A 17,973-nucleotide genomic window follows, 5' to 3' on the forward strand; every position below is an offset into this window, starting at 1 on the left:
AATAGATTAAATAGAATGAAAAACAGAATAGATAAAAAAGTTATTGTACATGAGTAGTAACAATAGTATTGAGTATTCCTTCGCATTATTTATTTCAAATCCCAAGGTAAGAGGTGGATATTTAAATGGTGCTGGAATAATGCTGTAGCAACTGTTAAAGCCAGCCCCCCCAAGCTGTCAATCACACTGTGAGTGACCCATTCTCACCAAACCTCGTTATGTGGAAAAATGAGAGGCTGCACAGATGGTTTAAGCATCTGGCTTGGCAGCCGATCGTAATTTTATGTTTTACGCCCCTTTTATCATTTTAACAGCTTATGACGTCTGACTTCTGGAGCACATTGCGTGGTATTCTGTCTTTTACATATTTGCAATAAAGTAGCATCCACGCTGGAGCAACAGAACCTGGATCACACATGATACTGAGTGCTGTGTGCCACGTCTTGTCTAGCTGCTTTCTCAGCATTCAGTAAGCAGATATTTCTGGAGAGTTAGATGGATGGCAAGGGCCTGAGCAGTGAGCCAAACATGTTGATGTGGAATGTGATGAATTAAGTGTCAAGTAACATAGACATCTCCTAGCTGTCAGCTTTACTTAGCTGAGAAAGGTTTGGAAAGTGCCTCAGTATTCTGTAAGGGTCACAAAGTGGAGTAGAGAGTAGCAGAGTGAAAGGCAACTCTTACCCTTACAGAGGTTTAAAAATATGTCCAATTTGTGGTTGGTTATCTTAAAGCTGCTCTTCAGTCCATCATCTTCACAGTAGGAAAAGGTCACAGTCTGGACGTTTATCAATGGAGACAAGGAGTGGTCATGTTTTTTGTATGCACACCTGTCCTATAATACGTTCTATACAAAACCTTTGAAAAAGATCTTAGTTTAAAAGAGTCCATCGCTTGTGATGCCCTGGTACCCATTAGTTTAGTTGCTGAGAAATTAAACTGTGAATCTATCTTTTCATGAAAAAATTATTAATCCAGGATTTAACCACTAGTCCTGGACTAAACTGCAAATGACAGCTGACATAGGTGCAGATGTAAAATCCTCATTGGATAATTGGTTCAACTGGCTTTCAAATCTATTGGACAATGAATCCAAGGATGGGAGTTGCCATGGTCTGTTTACCTGTTTCAATTATAACTCACCTATAAGAGGACACATTAAGCTGTTAGGTTATGCCGTTGGCTGACATAATGTGAGAAACAAAACAGACCGGCGGACACTTTTCTTAAATTCACAAGTATAAAAGTACAAAAGTACAAAGTCAGAGGAAACATGAGTAACTTGTTTCTTATTTTGTACGAAAGGGCTTTAGAGTGTGAAAGCAATAATCCTCTCGGCAGAGTGGTGAGCTAATGATGTCACCACCTCTAGGAGAGGGTGACATTTTTATTTTATTTCCCAGAACCTAAATGATGATGTAGAGCCGAGGTTAGCCTAAGCATAATGGCAGGCAATAGCATACTTCATGTCTTGTATTTATCATCAGTTTAAGATATTGTGTATAGTTATAATGATGTCAAATATCTAAAGAATAACAAATATGGCTTAACTGAAAGAGGGAGCATTTTAACCACTTTTATCAGACATCCACAACACTGACACATGTGCAAAGGGGATATGACGCCATAACCATGAAACCAAATGAAATGTACCATTAGCTTGATTAAAAAAACATATATCTAAAGGTTTGAAATCCAATATTAATAATGTAACTACACAACTCAATAATGTGTATAACATATGTTTAGTTGTCTCTAGACATCTTAATGCCGAAAGGTTATATATTCTACAAATATTATAAGTAATTTAGCAAAATCATATGACCCTTTTTCATCCTTAAAAAACAATGTCACCATTATGTTTTACATGAGAGGTATCATGTTTTGCATATAGTGTCCATAGTCTTCAATGAACCATTAGCTGCATAGTCACATGGACACACTCGCACTAACACAAATATCAGTGTTGTGTGTACAGGTGATGGTATGAGATCATTGAGGTCAAGACAAATGACCAGACAGTGTTGAGTTCATCACTTTGTAAAACACTCAGCCAATAATATCTGAAGACAGTGATGAGGTAAAGTCGACTGCTGCAGAACCCTTTCTTGTGACCTGGATACATTTCACCCATTTGAGCTGCTCATTTCTCCAAAACATGTCAGGTTTAATTGGTAGCACTTTAATATTTATCAGTTAACTGTTTAATTAGCCTTTGAAGCAATAATGGTATGTCCTTCCATGTGTTAATGAGCTCCACACCTGATAGATGACTTCACATGATGATGAAATCCAATGATATCGCTTATAAATTACATTCTAGGACATAACCTCTGAGCTGTTACACAGAGGTCAGACGTTTCCTCTATTTGAGCTGCTTTCCCATGTCCAATTCAATGCTCCATCTCAGGTTGGAAGATGCCATTCAATGCCTTCTGAGGCGCTAATGGCTGACCTTCTCTTAGGGGGTTGTCTTCTCCCCAAGGTGATGGTGGCTGCTGATGACAAGGTTTCGTGATGAAGTGAGTCACATGGTGTGCAAACCCCACCTGGGTCCACATCCAGGCCCCTGGCTCTGTGTAGACACTCTGCCCCCTGGGTCATCTCATCTCTGTCAATCCTTGTGGCTGGCCCAGCCCCCAGAGACTGTCGGCCTTATCTCTCATGATGCTTCAGCCATGTTTGTTGTCATACAAGTCATAGAAAAATAAAGGCTGATTGTTTATCTATAGCTATGCACAAAGACTCACTCTGCAGGTGATAGCCAACACCTTACTGCTTGCCAATTCTCTTACCTTAACTAGAATAATTAAAAATATATGCAAAGGTTGTGTGCACCCTACTCAGACAACTCTTGATAACTCCATACCCCCCTTCCACACACACACACACAAACACACACACACACACACAGGCAGATATCACGGATTGCAAACACTTTTAGTGGCCAGTAAGGATGGTCGCTATTCCTGATTTCAGAATCTTCTCAACTTTCAATTTTTTATATCACTTTTATCGCCATAAATTCTTAAGCTGCTCTTACACACAGCACATTCCACTAACCCATCGACTGCAGGACATTTGTATCCAGAGTCTGCTGGCACTGAGGGGAATTCAATACTTCCTCTGTCTGTATGATGTTTCCTGTGCTACTGGCTTATACACAATGCCAAAGTATGTACCGACATCAATGCCTAACAGTTGACAAGTTGGCAATTGCTTGTCTTTTTTTTTTCTCCAAACACATGGTGACAAACTTTGGTGACTGGCCTGTTACCAAAATGACTCAGGCATATCCTGTAGTCACTGCAGATGGTGTCTTTTGTGATGAATTGGCCGGTTTGGGGGTCCTTCTGATCCTGTTTGCACAACAAGGCTGTACAGCGAAATGATGAGGCACCACTCGTTTTTAAGATCAACAGCTCCTCTGCAGTCATTCGGGGTTTGATTTTTCTTTGTTCCGAGCAGACCTGCAATTCCAAGTTCTAATGATTCTACATCTCTCGTCATTTCAGAAAGTGCAAGTTTTGATCTGGAAGCTCGATGATATATTTTTTTTGACTTCCCTGCTTTGTAGGCATCAATTAACTTAATTTCCGGTTACTCCTTCAGCTGATTAGAGAGGCTTGGTTGTGTTAAGTGCACAAGGTTTCAAGAACCAGAGATATTTTCTGTTCTGAAATTGTCATCAGCTTATGATTCCTGCCAGCCCTGCCTAGGTTCCAGCTAGTCAACCGAGACATAATGAGTTGATTGAGTTATAAGTGTTTTAAAATTGTTCTCATCTTCCAACATGTTTTCCAACTTCTTGTGTTAGTGCTAATTCGATTTTGTCCATGGCACAGCTGCAATACTGACTCTGCTTCACTGTTCCTCAGGTGGAATCCTCTGTCCAAACAACAGTGCTCTGCAGGAGGTGAGGAACTGCAATGACCACCCCTGCACTGTGTACCACTGGCAAACATACCCTTGGGGCCAGTGCATAGAGGACTCCTCCATTCCGGTCACCAACACATCTGTGAGCAGAACACAAGGGGATGACGCCTCATGCTCAGTGGGGATGCAAACTCGCAAGATCATCTGTATCCGGGTCAATGTGGGGCAGGTTCCTCCCAAAAAGTAAGATTTGCCTTAAGTCTTTATACAGGGACCTCAGGTATGAATTGGATCTTTGCTGCGTTGTAAAACAGGGCACTAGGTTGGTTTCAAATGAGAACCAAGTATTTAACATGTTATAAGTTGTCCACTTAAGTTTGCTTAGTCTTTTATGATACCACCTTCAACCCAGTTTTCAAAGGTCTGTAAAATCTATCTTGTATATTCAAGAGCCATATTCTACCAAATAGAGCAGAAAGAGATAACTTGTTTGTGTTTATAGGATCCTAATTTCTATCATTTCTTTTGTTATTTTAGGGTTAGGTGTTTTTTTTTTCATATTTTGTTGATATTTGTCACATTTGAGGCCAGGATTTACATCTCTAGGTTACACAATATGAAGGATTTTGAAAATATATGGTTCTTTGAAACAACATTATGCAACTATTCATCTTAAAGTAACAGCCACATATTATTTTGTATGATCAAGAATAATGAACTGTAGATCACAACTGATAACATTTCAAAATCTTCTGGTGTTGCATTATATTGTTCCTTGGAGAGACACTTGACCAGTTAAAGTTGAACAGGCAGAATTAGAGTAAAGTCTTGATGTCACAATTTATCAATTTAGAGGTTCAGTGTGTATAATCTACTCACATCTAGTGGTGAAGTTAGATTTTGCAGCTGATTACCTCTCACCTCATCCTTCCCTTCAAAACATGAAAGAGAACCTGTGGTCACTTTCAGTTTTCATCAAAATTAAAAAGGTTTTTACTTTGTCCAATTTGGACTACTGTAAAAAACATGGCTGCCTCCTTAGCGAGGACCCGCTCCTGATATAAATATAAAGTGTTTAAATATAAAAGGCGATATCTGCAGATAGATCCCTTTCACCTAAATCATAAACTGGATATTGAAAGACATCAGTCATTTATAAATAAATAAATATAAGGCAGTAAAAACTAATTCAGATAGAAAAGTGCACACTCTCTTTGATAGCTTGTCAAATCACATCCACAGCTGTTAACAGGGTGAAGAGTGGGGACATATAACCCAGCTATCTGTTTACCGCCATCAAACTATTGTAGCAACAGGACAAATGACCACACAAGCGGTAACAAGTGAGAATGATGAGAGGATACTTGGATTACTGTCTAGAATGTCAGACAAGATGGTGTCGGTTCCTGATAATCAGGATTGGTTGTAGACTTAGTTTGCACATGGCACTTTGTACCGTTCATTCTCCTGGTTAGTATGTGGATGTTGGTGTCTGGCAGAGGTGTAAGCTGAGGAGCTGCTGACCAACAATTTTAAGCATATGGGTCTGTATCCCCCTCCGCAAGGCATCTTCTGGGAAACGGTATAATCCATTTATTTATTCAACAGAAAGTCAACATTATTCTGGCAGCACGGTGGCCCTATGCAGGCCAATCCCACCAGCCCCCCTGCTGTCTATGGAAATTATTTTTTTTACTCCTGTGCTTACTCCTGAACATACAGTGTCATGTTGAGCAGTGAGCCTGCCGACCAGGGACACACTTTCACGTCAGTAGAGAGACGGACACCCACTCTTAACAGTGGCACCAGCTGTGGACATATAGTGAGGACTGCCAGTCACTGTGACTCATGGCATTAGAGCTTTTTAATTAATTAGCATGAGAGAAAAACTATAACATGTAGGCTACACTAGGTGTGTGGATACAAATTTAGATTGTAAAATATTGTTGTTATTTAATTCTTGTCCAGTGTTAGTGAGTGTTTGTGTGTGTGTGGTAAATCTCTGGTTTTCTTGTGGACTTTTAATCGATTACAAGGATTTTGGAAATTGTGGGTTACAGGCTAAAGTTTGGCTTCTACAATGAGTAGCAGTAACTGTTGTTAAAAGGTTAATGGTGTTACTGCAGTCAGATGAACCACCAAGGTGATGGATTTTTGTCAACATACCAATTTGGGAAACTGAAAACAAGTCAATGATGTAGTGAGGCATTTGAAAAGCTTAAGACCAGTCTACTGAAAATGGGAAACTTTCATACCTGACCGTTTTGGTTTTAGTTGGGATTCGGGTGCATTAGCCTCTAAAGTTTGGTTCATTCAGCCTGGTGTGAAACTTAAGCGTGGACTCATTGGACCAAGAGAAATCTCATTCTGCACCTGTAACCGCCCTATCAGGGCAACCATGTGACATGTGGCTATGTCTTCCATGAATGAGAGAGGGAACAGCAATGTTGATCACTGTTCCAGGTCAATTGCTTTGGAGAACCATTAATCCACCCGACTTCTACAAGGTTTTGTACCTTGTAACAATGTTATACTACCTCCATTATTGTCTTGTGTTTTTATCTGTTATTTCCATTTTTCTTTTCCTTGCCTCACCTTCTTTCTCCCTCTAACGCAGTGATTCTCAAATGGAGGTACGCGTACCCCTGGGGGTACTTGAAGGTACTCCAGGGGGTACTTGAGATTTTTTTTAAATATATTTAAAATTAGCATCCATTCAAAAATCCTTGAAAAATTGTTATTTAACAAATATTCAATAAAATATAAGTGTAAGTTCATGAACTAAATTTTATATTCAGTAGGCTTTTCAATTTAATTATCCTAAAAAAACAGAGTCTCCCCCATACCGATGGTTTGACCCAACCTGGCACACGCCACCTGTCATCACCTGTCATCACCTGCCTTGAAAACTTCAACAATGGAGTCGAGTTGAAGTGAAGCAGCAATGCTGCTTAAACACGGAGGGACAAGTACCAAAGATGGCGAAACCAGAGCAGAGAGCCTTCCCTAAACAACACCGTGAGAGCTAGTGCCTCTTCGGAGGGGCGCTGAAATGGAAAAGTTGTGAAGTTAATGATTCATAACAATAAGTCCGCGTCTCTACCGGTACCCTTTCAAAATAAAAGCATGTAATACAAAAGCGGAAATTAAATTGTATGACCCTAAAGCGAGCAAATATGTCACAATAAAATAACAGAAAGACACGTCAATAATATTAACAAAAACATAGATTGGGTTATTTACACGTTTTTTCTGTGGGGAGAGATTAGCCAGCAGTGGCATTTAGCCACCACATCTTCAGCGGTATCTCCAGACAAAACATGAAAGTCATGTTGGTAAGCCACCTGAGTTTTTTTAAGGGGAAACTTTCTGAATTCAGGTCATCTCAAGACACGATGCGAAAAGCCTCCCCAAAGCAAACGGAAACAAGCTACCTGTCAGTATTCTTTTCGATCCTTAAAGAAGATATTTTAAGATGATGAATATTAAAAAAATATGTTTTGAGCTAATCTTTTATTTAAAACTAAGTTAATGATTTATTTTTTGGGAAGAAGTGTTTAGCTATAATTAAGTTCATGAGTTCAGTTTGAGAACATATCTTTATTATGATCCCAAAAGAGGTCACTTTAAGTTGATAATTATTTTGAGGTGCACAAATCTTTATTTATATTGAGATAATAATAAAAGTCTTTAGTTATTTTATATATTTTTATTTCGTAATAGTTCAAGAGAGACCACCACAAATGAGCAATGTTATGGACATTGATGGAGTTTTAAATTTGAATGTGTCTAGTTACAAGGCTTAATAAATCACATTACATCTTTCTTTCAACCAAAAATGCTTTGCGCTGGTTAGGGGGTACTCGGCAGAATTTTTTCTTCGAAGGGGGTACTTCACTGAAAAAAGGTTGAGAACCACTGCTCTAACGTTTCAGTCTTTCTTTCTTTTAGACTCTCTTCACCTCATATCTTTCAAAAGTATCAGTTACCCATACTCCACCCTTCGACCACGTTTCAAGAAAAATCGTTCTATAGTTTCTTTTGTGTAATCCTGCTAACCATCAGATATAAAGACACACAACTATAAAACAAATAACCTCCCTGGCAGAGTAAAAAAGAAACATTGTATTTTGGTATTTCAACCAATGACTCCTGCTTAAGTGGTGTTTAGAGGACAGTTTTGGCTTTAACCTTTGAATCACTTCTAATCCAATGAGCTGCAGTACAGAGCTTGAATAAGGAAAAACATACAGTAAATCATCAATGTAACCCTATTGAGAATGGACGTGTGGATTTTCCGCCACTGCTGCAGCACACAAACACACACACCCATGCACAAACACGCACACAAGCACACAGTCACAGTCTCACAAAATGCACCAGTTAGGAAGCCAGGCACACTGGGAGCCTCCTAGCAAACTCCCGGCATGTTTCCTTTGGCTCTGATCCACCACGTCTCTATCAGATTTTCAAGGGTACTCTGTGTGTGTGTCTGTGTTTGACTGAGCATGTCAATGATGTACTTTCAGGTGTCCAGAGAGTCTGCGCCCAGACACAGTCAGGCCCTGCTTGCTACCATGCAAGAGAGACTGTGTTGTGAGCCCGTACAGCGAGTGGAGCCCCTGCCCATCAACATGTCGAGCAGGTAGATTCTCTGCACACAGCGACACTTCACATGGTGTCACACAAGCTAAATGCTACAGCACCAAGAGGATTCATCAAAGCTTTTCTGTGTTCTTGTATGATGAAGCATACCGAATATGCTCATGATTATTTCAGCACAAGTAGACAGATAATAAAATCATCGCGCTCACTGAGACGGAATACCAAATAATCAAATTCTGTTTGAGTTGTGTCACGTCTAATAAATTCTAGGGAAAGGCAGTATCTCCAAAAATCTGAATCTTCCTCTAGTAAAATTTTTTATTTTAGGTTTTAAGCCTCATGGGGCTGAGAAAGCCCATTTGTATTCTGTTTTTGCTGCAGACCACAAAGGTAGAATTATTAAAGGGTTGATTCAATTTAGAACCTAATTGTCAAAGAATCAGCAGAGGGCTCAGAACACTTAGCCTCAGTGTGTGTGCGTGGCTGTCATTCTCTTGAGCTTTGTTTTATACAAAGAGTATATTGGCAAAGTTGCCCCCCTGAAATTGCTGAACAAATCTTTTCTTCACTCCATTACTTTCTTTCTTCCAGTATCAATGCATCTTTCTTTTTTGGCAGAAACTCTGATAGGAAATAAGACAATCCACCAACAGTGCAGTTCCCTCTCTTGTGTTGACGCTTCTTCTCGTCTTTTAATACATTCAACAGGGGTTATCTACCTTCTGTAAATCATCACAGTCCTGAAGACAAATCACCAGGACTCTGGCAGTATACGAGCTGTAATCTGATAGGCTTCACATAGACTTCCTGTAAAGTCCATAACCTCTACCACCCATAGAGGTGTATTGGATACCACAGAGTAGATGATGGGCGTAAAATTCAATATTTCACTTGATTGTATTAGCCTTCCCCTTGAAGTGGTCACTTCCTGCAGAGGGTGAGTAGACGGGTGCATTACAGAAAATGTAGACCCACTGCACTTCATCATATATGTTCTACATCAGCACTTTTAATGAGACACACTCAAGACAGCATCAATTACATCTCTTTATTTTATTAAGATCTGGGACCAGAACTAGACTACACCAACAGTTACTTTCATACATTTAGGCTACATCCACACTAATGCATTTAACCCTTCTTTACTGTTAGTTGACCCGTTTTGAAGTCTGACAACAGTAAAAATACTACAATTTGTTGACATTTCCTATAATGATCAAAAAAATCTATGCTTATACTAGAAGTAGAGGTGCTACAAATGTTTGTACATTGAGGCTGTTCCGGGCAAAATTTGACCAGTATCTAGTGAAATGGATTTAGAGCCACCAGCGTCTAATCAAGGAAAATTGACAGTGGAAGAGTAAAACAGCATTGGAGTGATCATATAGTCATACAGAGGTCACAGTGGGCCCTGACACAGACACGATATCTGCACCTGCAAGCATAAGCAATGTCACAAAATAAATGATTAACTAATTAGAATCCATTTATTCTGAGCGATTATAAAGGTACGTGAGCTGCTATTTCAGTAACTGAGGTAATGGCAGCCAGTCATATTGTGCAACAGACCCTTGATCCGATCCTCCAAGATGAGAAAACAGATAGTGATTTAGAGGAGGATGTGTCAGAGCAGGAAGACAACATGGAGGAAAACTCTGATTACGGTCCCTCTGATAAAGATGACTCTGAGGGAGAGGAGCAGGCAGCGTGGAGACATTTATGTCGAAAAGAAAATGTTGGTCCTCACTTCCACATCAACTTGAAGGCAGGATGGCAGTGAAAAATGTAATTTGAGTGACTCGGTTTTAACGATTATAATGGCTTCATATGGTTGTATAATAAATCCCACAGTTCCAGAATATTTTTGCCATTCTCACTTGCAATAACATGTATTCAAATCATTATGGCTGGTATGTTTTCATGTCTTAGGTAAAACAGGAAATGATATTGTGTGATAGAAGATGTTTTTCTACTATTACCTGTGATACAGACTTGAAACGCTAGTCTAAAGGGAGTTTGTGTTTGTTGAAATTGAAAATGTACTTGTGCCTGATTTTCTTTATTTAGCTACATTTCATTGACACTACCTGTGTTTTCATGTTGCTTCTCTTAGGTGGTAACAATAAGAAGAAGCAGCTTAGGAAACGTATTATCATCCAGTTACCAGCCAACGGAGGGCAAGACTGTCCGGAGGTGCTGAGCCAGGAGAGAGAGTGCGAGGCTCCATCTGTGTGTCATGGCTACCGGTGATGGGTCCTTTTTTTTAACACGAATATTCATTCTATGTTATTGTAAATTACTGGTGGTTACAGTATGTATGTTAAGACCTACAGATGTGTCCATAATCAGGTACCAAAAGGACTTAAGCTATGATAAAAAACAAAGTTAATATGGTTAGTAGATTTACAGATAGGACTCAGGTGTCATCTGATAGCTGAAAGCTGAAAGAGTTGGCTTCTCACTGTGTGAAATAACAGTTATTATTGGACTATATGCCTCAGAAGATATCAGAAATCGAGACGAAAGTCAGAAAAGTGTGTGGGGAGGGGAGTCTCTCTACAGCCATCTTCCAAACAAGTCTAATGAAGCAAATTGTTGGCTCAATGCTCCAAAAATAGGGGCCTTATTAGTACAATGTTTTCTCCATCCAGTGCTTTCCTGCAAAGAGTGTTGTAAACTTTTAGTTGTGTTATCTGTCTAGTCCAGGGATTCTAACTAAGAACTGTTTCAACCTCTTCATACCTCTTCAGGTGGAAAACTCACAAGTGGCGGCGATGCCAGCTAGTTCCATGGTCAGTACGTCAGGACAGTCCTGGAGCTCAGGAGACGTGCGGGCCAGGGCTGCAGATTCGAGGTGAATAGCTTTCTCTCTCTCTCTCTCTCTCTCTCTCTCTCTCTCTCTCTCTCTCTCTCTCTCTCTCTCTCTCTCTCTCTCTCTCTCTACTCAGATGTTCCCCACTGATTTTTTTCTTTATTTGAACACATTACTTAAACAGAGCAGAGACAACATGAGCAGAAATGGGATTTGGTTGTTTCCATTAAATCAGTAAATGAGGGCTGACTGCAACTTGGGTTTAGCTTTCAATTCTATGGGACTGAGAAGTGGGTCTGTAATGTTACAGTTCCAACAATACCAGCAGAGCTCACAGGCACAAATTGACATGTTTAACAAATGATCCTCTGACATCATAATGTCTGCAACTTGTGCATATCACTTCCTTCTGCATATTATGCTTTTTTGTAAGTGTTTAAAATCCTGAAGTGTTAAGCCAAAGGGTCCTTTTTGGGTAGGGAAATCAATTAGTACAATATTTAAAAGGCACAATCCATCACAGTGACCTCAAAGTAGCAGAAATCTTTGTCAAATTTTCATTACTGTTTTACAGATTTTTGTGTTTAAATTTAGCTTTCTTAGATGTGGCCAGAAGCGATTCAGGCAAACAATTGACTTGTATCAGTGGCCACACTCAGGTTCCTATTAAACTCTCAGAGACAGAGACCATTATCTGATTTCAATACTGAGCATCTTGCTCCTCCATCTTGGAAGCCTAGTGTTCCATTACCTGTAATTGTATACTCTGAACTGGGGTGAGACAATTCAATATAAACCTCTTACTGTTCATCCACTCATTCGATTAAGCGTGTGGAAGGCCATACTCACTTTGTGGCCTTTGATTTCCCATTGATGGGTGGGTATCTGTGGGTGTCCTCTTTATGTTGTGGATGTAATATAAGAAGACTGGGTGATGGCCTGAAATTATCACAGTCAATATTGGTCACTAATCGTTCTAACTGGAGATGAGACAGCACATTCTAACCGACCAGGTCTGCATGCTGAGAACTTAGAAGGATGAGTCAAGCCCCTCTGAAAATGATGTGTTGTATTGATACACATAATTTTTAGATAGGAAGATAGGACTAGCCTTGTATTCACTAATCAGCACTCATTACTCAATACTGTGTGCTCATGAGTTGAAAGCTCGCTAGCCATGTGTCGCAGCTGGTATGGTGCCTAGTTGCATAATACTGAAGCCTGGTATTTCTTAGTGCTAGTATGGACAATACAGTATCCCACCCAACAATCTTTTTATCATCGTTGACTCTGTAGCTCAGCAGGAAAGCACCACATGCTGAGAGTACATAGTCTTCCTCCTCATGAACTCCATCACTCCATTTGTCCGTAGCTGTTTCATGTCGGAAACAGGATGGAGGGCAAGCAGATGTTGAAACTTGTCTTAAGTTGGCCAGCTCCATGCCGCCTCTCATCCAGCACTGCCAGCTGCCCTGCCAGGAAAACTGTCAACTCAGCAGCTGGTCGAAGTTCTCCTCCTGCACTGCCGACTGCGTGGGTGTCAGGGCTCGCAAGAGGATGCTAGTGGGTGAGTGGCAGGCTGTAACTTCAAGTTGACTTCCAGATTATATTATCCCAATGGTATTGACCTTTAGAGGGAGATCAGTAGATGTGAAAACCTGATTTTTAATTAAAAATAATTATTTGAGTAAGCCTCCCTGAGAGGTCCTCCGAGCCTCTGTTTTAACGTATATAATTAACTTAACAAACTGCGCAAATTCAACAAGTCTCGTGTGAATAGTAAGAGATTAATTTCTTGTTCAATTAATAATCATAATGTTCCAAAAACTGTGCTTTTTTAAAGGGAAGAGCAAAAAGCGTGACCAGTGTAAAAACCACCAAATGTATCCCCTGAGCGAGACACAGTACTGCCCATGTAACAAATACAACGCCCAGCCTGTGGGCAACTGGTCCGACTGTGTCCTTCCTGAGAACGGACGTATGGAGGGTCAGCTGGGCATGAAGGTCCAAGGTGACATCAAGGAGTGTGGCCAAGGATATCGTTACCAGGCAATGGTATGTTACGACCAGGACAACCGCATAGTGGAGACCTCACGCTGCAACAGCCATGGTAAGTTCAACATGCTGTTAAATAAATGATTGTGATTGGTCTGAGCAGTTTATGTATCGATGGAAATCTAAGCTTGCATTAGGTGCAATCTCTTCGATTGATCACATTGGACCCACTTCAGAGTCAGTTACCTTTGTGTCAGACCACAAATGTAAATTCAACAATCAATCTAGGCAACTTGGAGCTACATTTGTTGCCGGCAGCCCAAATCTGTCAGACCATTGTGCTGTGAGCTGTATTAACATTCAAAAGTATGTCCCAGAAAAGGGAATTAACTATCACAGTTCTGTCATACTTTGCATCTTAACCCTGGAAAAACATAGAGCACACCAGAGGACTTTTGGGGATGAGGTTGTCTTTGTTTGTTCTCATTATGAGTCAAAGTTTTCATCCCAGTAAGGGTCGGTCTGATGTTAACTATCTGTAACTGTAACAAGATACTCAGAGTCGATGCTGCTAGTTGGGTTTCTCTGTGATTTGGGAGTCGCTGATTGGCACTCTGATACTACAAAGTGTTGTGTGAGTAACATTGGAATTGCCTGCTTCTTCCAACTGATATTTTGTCCTCAGGCTACAGCTGGAGATGAGTGATCTTAGGTATGTTAATAGGTGTGAGGGAAAGGACTGCAAGGGTAGACTAGAGTCAGCAGCCGTGACTAATGAAAAATGGTTTCATCCCTAAGGAAGGTTTCTATTAAGGCAGCAAAGCAGGTGGTCACAAGTTTATATTTCATTGGTCTGAAGTAATTCAGACCAATGAGTTCCCAAAAAGCAGCTTATATCAACAGATAAGATGTTGTCAGAAATGCTATGATAGATGCTAGTACAGTTTTAGTTATAACTTCTCTTTTGCTTTTGAGCAAATTCTTACCTGAATTACTTTTCAAACTCTTCCAAGAACTCCTCTAAACTCTTTGTGCTGATCAAAATATTTTGCCACAGTCCTCCCCCTCCCCCCCCCCCAATATGGCTATTAAATCCCAAGTTCATCAGTGTCTGCCCTCGGTGTAGCTGCATGGAAGCATTGTCACATTTTATCAGGAGTATCTTCCGGTGTCCTTGTCTGATATCAATATGTGAAACCGTCAGTGTTGTACTAAGATGGTGACATGGCTCAAACGATAGACTGACAGTCTTGTGATAATAACTTTACTTTAGAACAATATAAATTAAGTCCATTTACCATTGAATATTATATTATATCAGTTTGTTGGAGTCATGTCAAAATATCTTGTTATATTGGGAAAAACAGGTTCAGTCTCTTATGGGAATAATCATTGATCTGTAATGATGCTTTTTTGTTATATGATTGTTTACAGGATATATTGAGGAGGCTTGCATCATCCCATGTCCATCTGACTGCAAACTAAGTGAGTGGTCCAACTGGTCACGCTGCAGCAAGTCCTGCGGCAGTGGTGTCAAAGTCCGCTCCAAGTGGCTCAGAGAAAAGCCCTATAATGGTGGGAGACCCTGTCCTAAACTAGATCACGTCAGTCAGGTAAGAGAGTCAAAGAGAGAAATGTCCATTCCTAATCTCCTTGTTCCTTATTCAACTTCTAGGCCAATCCTCAAAACGTATCCATCCCATGCAACAACTGCTATTTTAGCACAAATCGTGGAATATTTCATGTTTCAAATGGAATTTAAATGAATGGATTTCTAAAAGCCAATTTTGTATAGACAACTAACTTTGTTATAGACCTGTGTGGGTTCATTGGTGTGTGGTGTCTATCCCTGTGCTCTCTTTTAGTATTTTAATATTGAATATATACTTTTTTCCCATTTAAAATGTTCCTGTGTGTTTGATCCACTGTTTGCTACATAAATGAAGCTGTATGCATTCATAATGACTGTAATGACCCATGTTCTGTTGTCCCTTTTTCTTCCTTGATGAATGGATTCAATCTACAGGCTCAGGTAACTTATCCATTTTTAATGATATTTATTTTACTTTAAAAAATGAAATAGTGTTTTACTGTATTGTTTTAGTTATGTTCTTATGGGTTAAGTTCAATAAAAAAAGTCTTATTTAGATCATAGTTTAATTAATTGTTCAAGGTTTTTTTATTAGGTTCTGAGCCTAAGAACACATACAAAATTCACATCACACAATTCTTGCTGTTAAACTACAGATCAAGCAGATAAACTGTGGTGTTTGTGTGCGTCAGGTGTATGAGGTTGTGCCTTGCCTCAGCGACTGTGGGCAGTATGTCTGGGTAGCAGAGCCCTGGAGTGTGTGGAAGGTGAGCAACGTGGATGTGAAGGACAACTGTGGTGAAGGTGTTCAGACCAGGAAAGTCAGGTAAGACATTAACACAGCCAGCCACTGGACATTTCTCTGCCCGTACTAAGTACTTGTTAGCCAGTTTACTACATGTCTGTATTCTGTTGTCTTTCAAACTCGAGACTCCTTAGATGATCAGATATATGAGCCTTCATGTTAATTTCTGATCGGATGGTCTGAACTTGTTTCCTTTTTGCCAATGTGGTCGCCATAAAATTTTAAACATGAGTTATAATTTATTTTCTCCTGGTGTGTAGTCAACATTGTTGCACTATGGAAATATTTAACAAAGGAATGCATTGCCTTTCACTAGGATATATTCTAGGTAGATTGAAAACTGATGTGGGGCTGTCACAGATTTCTAGGCATTGTACACATAGATTGATTCTACCTTGAACCCCTTTGTTTCCAGGTGTATGCTGAACACTATAGACGGACCCTCTGAGCAAGTAGAGGACTATCTGTGTGACCCCGAGGAGATGCCACTGGGGGCCCGCAACAGCCAGCTTCCCTGTCCCGAAGATTGCGTTTTATCAGACTGGGGAACCTGGAGCTCATGTGAACTGGTAAGAAGGAATATTATTTCCTCGGCACTGTGCTAATTTTCTATTGTGCTCTCTGTTTACATAAAAATCTATCCTTTTCACATTTCACTGTCATTATGTTTCTTTCTTCTTCTTTTTGTGATTATGACTTATATTGAACCGTTGACAGGAAATGAGGGAATGAGTCATTGCAGTTGCAGAATATAAACCGTCTTAATTACTCAGGGATTGAGAGTAGAGTGCAATCCAGTTAGACTGCTGCATCAGAGCTCAGTCGCCTTCAATATCATCACATTGATGTGAATAAAGTTCATTTTTTTTCTCACTGTGATTTAAAAACCATAGCCTCAAGAGTAGTTACTCGAGTGAACAGCAAGGCTTTAGGTACATGAAAACAATCAAGGCATTCCACATAGCTAAGGCCTCATATAACTAATTGATGAAGGTTTTGGTAACATCAAGACATTTCAACCTGACCGGTGATGCCATCAGAAGCATAAATTAATCAATACTTGCATCAGGTGCCTCTCTTACCTCAACTGTGCATGACAGCTATCTCACTGAGCTGCTGCGACCCACAGGAATGTGTGTGCATGACCACACCGCAGCAAAAGCATCACTGCTGCTGTAACTCCTGAAATTCTACACTGAGTTTGCATTGGATATTTATACATAATAACAATCTTCCATTATTGATAACAGGTTGAGAGAGTGAGGTTGTTACCAGAAAGCAGACATGTGATTTATTTTAAACCTTGTTCAGAACAAGAGAGAGAGACCTAACTAAAATCTAATTTGGGATTTGGCTGTGACTATATGGCTCACATTTAGTCACACTTTCTATTATAATGGCATTAAGACTATCTTTATAAAGCCCAGTTTAATCTCTGGTAATGACTAAATAAAATCCCTTACATTCCCAACTCTTCTGTGTTTTCTACATTTTACCAACACATGCACTCTTAAGCAATAGTAGTTACCACCATCAGGGTGTGAAACAGCGCTGAATGGCCTTCTAAGCTTGGCTAACTGGACAAATCAACCCTCTGAGACTGTGCTTCAAAGTCGGTGGTAACCCTACCTCCATTTTGCTCAGTACCAGCCCTATTGTGCCACTGTTCCCTATTTCAGAACCTCCACTTAGTAAAAGGGACTCAGTCCAGCAGAGCCCCGTGCAGGAGAAATATTCACTTAGGAGAAGGTTGACTAAACAGAGGGAGAGAGAGTATGAACCTTGGAAATCATCTCTCAGCAAGCCGGTGTAGGATAGAGGGGAACGTCATCCCGGCACTCTGCCATGCTGAATATCACCACTGATTTGAAAATCAGTGGAATTTTGACTCAAGAACTCCCAATGTCATTGGTTACATTCTAGCTGGATATAATTTGATTCCATTACTGAATTATTCAATGTCCTCCGTTACTACACATGCTCATGTTGCTTATTTAAAAGATTTTAAGCACATTTATTTCCTTATTCAACAAGTGTTTTATTTTGAACAAAGGCAGATAGTGTTTTATGTGAGAACAGACAAAATGAATGATTTCCTCTGCTTCTCAGCCGTGTAGTGGGAACAGTACCCGTGAGAGGAGCGCTTACCCACTCCGCCAGCCTGGAGAAGAGAAGGAGTGTCCCCCGACTACAGAGACAGAGCCCTGCAAACTGAACAGCAACTGCTTTCACTACTCTTACAACATCACCGGTGAGACCCAAACAGAAAAGGCAGACTACTTGCAGAAA

The 17,973-nt window shown here is 40.1% G+C and overlaps 1 protein-coding gene across 1 annotated transcript in view; it reads left to right on the forward strand.

The window, feature by feature from the left end:
- The window catches only part of LOC133972728 (thrombospondin type-1 domain-containing protein 7A-like), a 132,957-nt gene that overhangs the window by 87,481 nt on the left and 27,503 nt on the right, over nucleotides 1-17,973 (forward strand). The window contains exons 8-18 of the mRNA XM_062410306.1: nucleotides 3,879-4,119; nucleotides 8,406-8,521; nucleotides 10,595-10,727; nucleotides 11,232-11,335; nucleotides 12,666-12,860; nucleotides 13,137-13,403; nucleotides 14,723-14,901; nucleotides 15,315-15,320; nucleotides 15,572-15,705; nucleotides 16,100-16,253; nucleotides 17,794-17,935. Of these exons, the coding sequence (XP_062266290.1) occupies nucleotides 3,879-4,119; nucleotides 8,406-8,521; nucleotides 10,595-10,727; nucleotides 11,232-11,335; nucleotides 12,666-12,860; nucleotides 13,137-13,403; nucleotides 14,723-14,901; nucleotides 15,315-15,320; nucleotides 15,572-15,705; nucleotides 16,100-16,253; nucleotides 17,794-17,935 (1,671 nt within the window). The remainder of the gene's footprint in view (nucleotides 1-3,878; nucleotides 4,120-8,405; nucleotides 8,522-10,594; nucleotides 10,728-11,231; nucleotides 11,336-12,665; nucleotides 12,861-13,136; nucleotides 13,404-14,722; nucleotides 14,902-15,314; nucleotides 15,321-15,571; nucleotides 15,706-16,099; nucleotides 16,254-17,793; nucleotides 17,936-17,973) is intronic.

This window comes from Platichthys flesus, chromosome 17 (assembly GCF_949316205.1).
Source record: "Platichthys flesus chromosome 17, fPlaFle2.1, whole genome shotgun sequence".
Lineage (NCBI taxonomy): Eukaryota > Metazoa > Chordata > Actinopteri > Pleuronectiformes > Pleuronectidae > Platichthys > Platichthys flesus.